General features: G+C 53.2%; 1 protein-coding gene across 1 annotated transcript; it reads right to left on the reverse strand.

Annotated features, from left to right (window-relative positions):
• Nucleotides 1-2450: 2450 nt before the first annotated feature.
• On the reverse strand, nucleotides 2451-3071 carry LOC112459810 (the record flags this gene model as incomplete). The annotated part of the gene is made up of 1 exon (XM_025024139.1): nucleotides 2451-3071. A coding segment is annotated over one exon (621 nt), but the record flags the coding sequence as incomplete, so codon positions are not given.
• Between the last annotated feature and the right edge of the window lie 211 nt (nucleotides 3072-3282).

The raw sequence follows: 3282 nt of genomic DNA on the forward strand, positions 1-3282 counted from the left end.
ATGGAGATTTTAACGAAGGAGGTAAATTCTCTAAAGAGCGGGAGAATTCCTCTTGCTCGTGATGAGGGACTGACTCGGGTAATGGAGAGATCTGTTGCCAGGGGTGGGGGCGAGGGCGGCAATTCCGCGTCACTCCTCCTCCCGACGAGTAGGAGGGATGTTCCTGCCATCACTGTCCCAACTTATGCCGGGGTAGTGGGGGCGGGAAAGAAAGGGACTAATGTTAAACGGGGGAAGGGGGGTCAGCCCCCTGGACCTTCGACGGGAAGGCGGCCGGTACGAAAAAAAGAAACCGGTGCTCGTGGAGGGGGGAGTATGCGTGTTCCGGCCCCTCTGGGGACGGCGGCAGTGGTTCTCACTGTCCCGTCTGGTGGTCGGGCGGAGTATGCAGAAGTCATAAGGACCGCCAGAAAGAAGGTATCCCTGACGGACTTCGGCGTGGAAAATGGCTTACGCATGAGGAGGGTCGCCACTGGAAGCCTCTTATTGGAGGTCCGTGGTGACGATTGTATAGGAAGGGCGGACCGATTATCGGCCCGATTAAAGCAAGTTTTTGCTGGGAGGGATGTGTTGGTCACCCGGCCCTCCAAATCCGTAGAGTTGCGGGTTGGGGGGCTGGATGACTCAGCCACTTCTGAAGACGTGGGTAGGGCCTTGTCTTCGATTGGAGGATGACCTCTTGGGGAGGTCAGGGTTGGAGTCATCCGTAGATTTCTCGGGGAATGGGCTCTGTGTGGGCTCGGTGTCCGGTCACGGCAGCAAATGCTGCAATAAATGCGGGAGGAATCGCGATTGGATGGGCTCGGGCTCGCGTAGAGGTATTACGACCTTGCCCCATGAGGTGCTATAGGTGCCTAGAATTGAGGCACACCCGACTTGGGTGCACCTCCCCGGTGGACCGTGTTCCGCATGCTATCGCTGCGGAGAAAGCGGCCATCGGGCCGGCGGTTGCAACGCGGTTTCCCCGAGGTGTCTGCTCTGTGCGGACTCGGGGTTGCCGGCTAAGCATCCACTAAAGGGAGTGGGGTGCGTAAAGATAAGAGAGAGTGGGGGGGACAGGGACCGCCGGATCCGCGCGCAAGCGCGCGGGCGGTGGCTTTCCCTTTCCCTCGTGTGCGGTAATAGTCCGCACGGGAGGGGCGGGCATTGGGACCTCGGTATTCGGGGCCTCATTGTCCGCCCGGTCGACCGGTGATGACCCAAAGAGGCCAGATCTAGGCTGACAGGATTGAGGGGCGGAAGGTTGCTTGGGCGGGGTCCCTACGGGGTCCTCGTCACGGGTGCTTTCCCTATCCCTTTGGGAGTCGGGGCTGGGGACTCAGGTCCCCGGTTCGGACTCTCTGCCCTGGAGGGCGCGGTGAGAAAAAAGGCTCCGCTTCCCCTAATGGCGGGCCTGACTAGTGCTGGGGCGCTCCCCGACAACCGAAGGCCCGACTGGTTGCCCTGGCGTTCCCCGATGGCTTGCCGTCGGGAGGATTGCGGTTTGTTCCCTCATCTCTACCACCTGGGGAGCGGCGCGTGGCGCGGGTCCGCCACGCGTCGCTGCTAGCCCTGACCGGATTTTGCCTACGGGTACTCCGTGACTGGTCAGCAACCCCAGATGGGGGTAGCGGATCAGGGTTTAGTTTCCCTCTGGTCCGCCTAATTAGCTTTTGTCCCTTAGGACGGGGGGTCTGGAAGGACCCCCGGGAGGGAGCCCGTGAAGGGCTTGTGTGGGGGGAGCACGGATGGATCAGTGCGTTTCCCGGCTTCCCCCTACATAGCACTCAGGAGGAAACTAAGTGGGGGTTTTAGCCGGTAGGCTATGGGTGACGTCGCGTCGGGAAAACTCGGTGCAATATGCGCCCGTAGAATCCGGCACAACCCCGCCTCGGGTCCGAGAGGCGGGGAGTCTTTAGAAGATTTTTCCCACTTAAAAAAAATTTCATATATAATTCGTTAAGATTTGGTTGATTATTCTAGAGTTATAGAAATTTCGTTGGGCACATACACACATGCACACACACATATACACACATATACATACATACAGACATTTTTTAAAATTGCAATTTTTCGACGTTTTAGAACATTCTGAACACGTTCAAAAAAACAAAAAAGAATTTTTTACGAAAACAAAGCTTCCTCTATGAGGAAGAAAAAGTGCACACTTCGACCGAGAATAGATTCTTTCTCAAGCTAAACACGAAGAGCACGTTGTTTATTCGTGCTTTGATCCATTGTCCGTTTACCAGCTTCTCAATGTATAGGTACATGATCACCTTCACCACGCACTTCGCACTGGCCGTTGTCACCAAGCGACACGGTGTCGCCATCCATGGGCTTAAAGTTAATCAACCCCTCGCGTCTAAAGGTGATATGACGCAAAGCGCCGCTATCGGTGATCAGAGCGTCTTTGTATTCGCTTTGTCAGGAGCTCTTGAACGGTCTCACTGTTTAGCACGCACTGTTTATCGTTTCTCGTCGTTTCTAGATTTTCTGTTCTTTTGATTTCTCGGATTTTTCATTCCTTTCTTCTTGTTGAGACTTACGGTTGCTAGTGCTCCTGCTATTTCGTCTTCTCCGGCCATTCTGCTTTCTTCTTTAATTAATCTTTCAAGTAGATTTCCGACCAATTGATATGAAAGAGGAACACTGTCCCAGGCCGTTACAAGCGTGTTATACTTTGCGGGCAAAGAGCCTAGTATCTTGGTCATGATGTCGGTTTCATCTATTTGCTGTCCGACATCTCGTAACTGGCTCACCAAGTTTTTAATGTGCGTCACATGCTCCACGACGGAATCGTTAAGTCCCATTCTGTACTCGTGGTATCTCTGCATTAATAGCAACTTGCTCGAAGCAGATCTCTGCTCGTACGTTCTTACAAGACTCTGCCACATCTCGTAAGCCGATCTACACGTAATCAAGCCTTGTAGTTGTGTCTGTTCCATGGACGACGATATCAAGCTCATGGCCTTGGCATTGTCTTTTGTCCATGTCTTTACTGCGTCCACTGTTCGCTCGCCTCTCAATCGTGATCCGTCGATCAGATCTTCTAGCCCGTGTGCTATCAGGAGTTGGGTTATCTCGAACTTAAATACAGAGAAGCCCGTTGAACTTCGTAATTCCTTTTCCAAGGATTTCTTCCGCCATGTTGAACAAGAGCGGGATCGTACACACGTGGCAGGATATTCTTACTTTACTGTTCTCACTCACTGAACTCCACTTCGAATCACTCTGGGCCCATAACCTGTTGGGTTTTGATATAAAGCGTACGTGATTGCGTGTGAAAAAAGAAGTTTT

The sequence above is a fragment of the Temnothorax curvispinosus genome, unplaced genomic scaffold (genome assembly GCF_003070985.1).
Source record: "Temnothorax curvispinosus isolate PA1 unplaced genomic scaffold, ASM307098v1 QBEX01010142.1, whole genome shotgun sequence".
In the NCBI taxonomy this organism is placed as follows: domain Eukaryota; kingdom Metazoa; phylum Arthropoda; class Insecta; order Hymenoptera; family Formicidae; genus Temnothorax; species Temnothorax curvispinosus.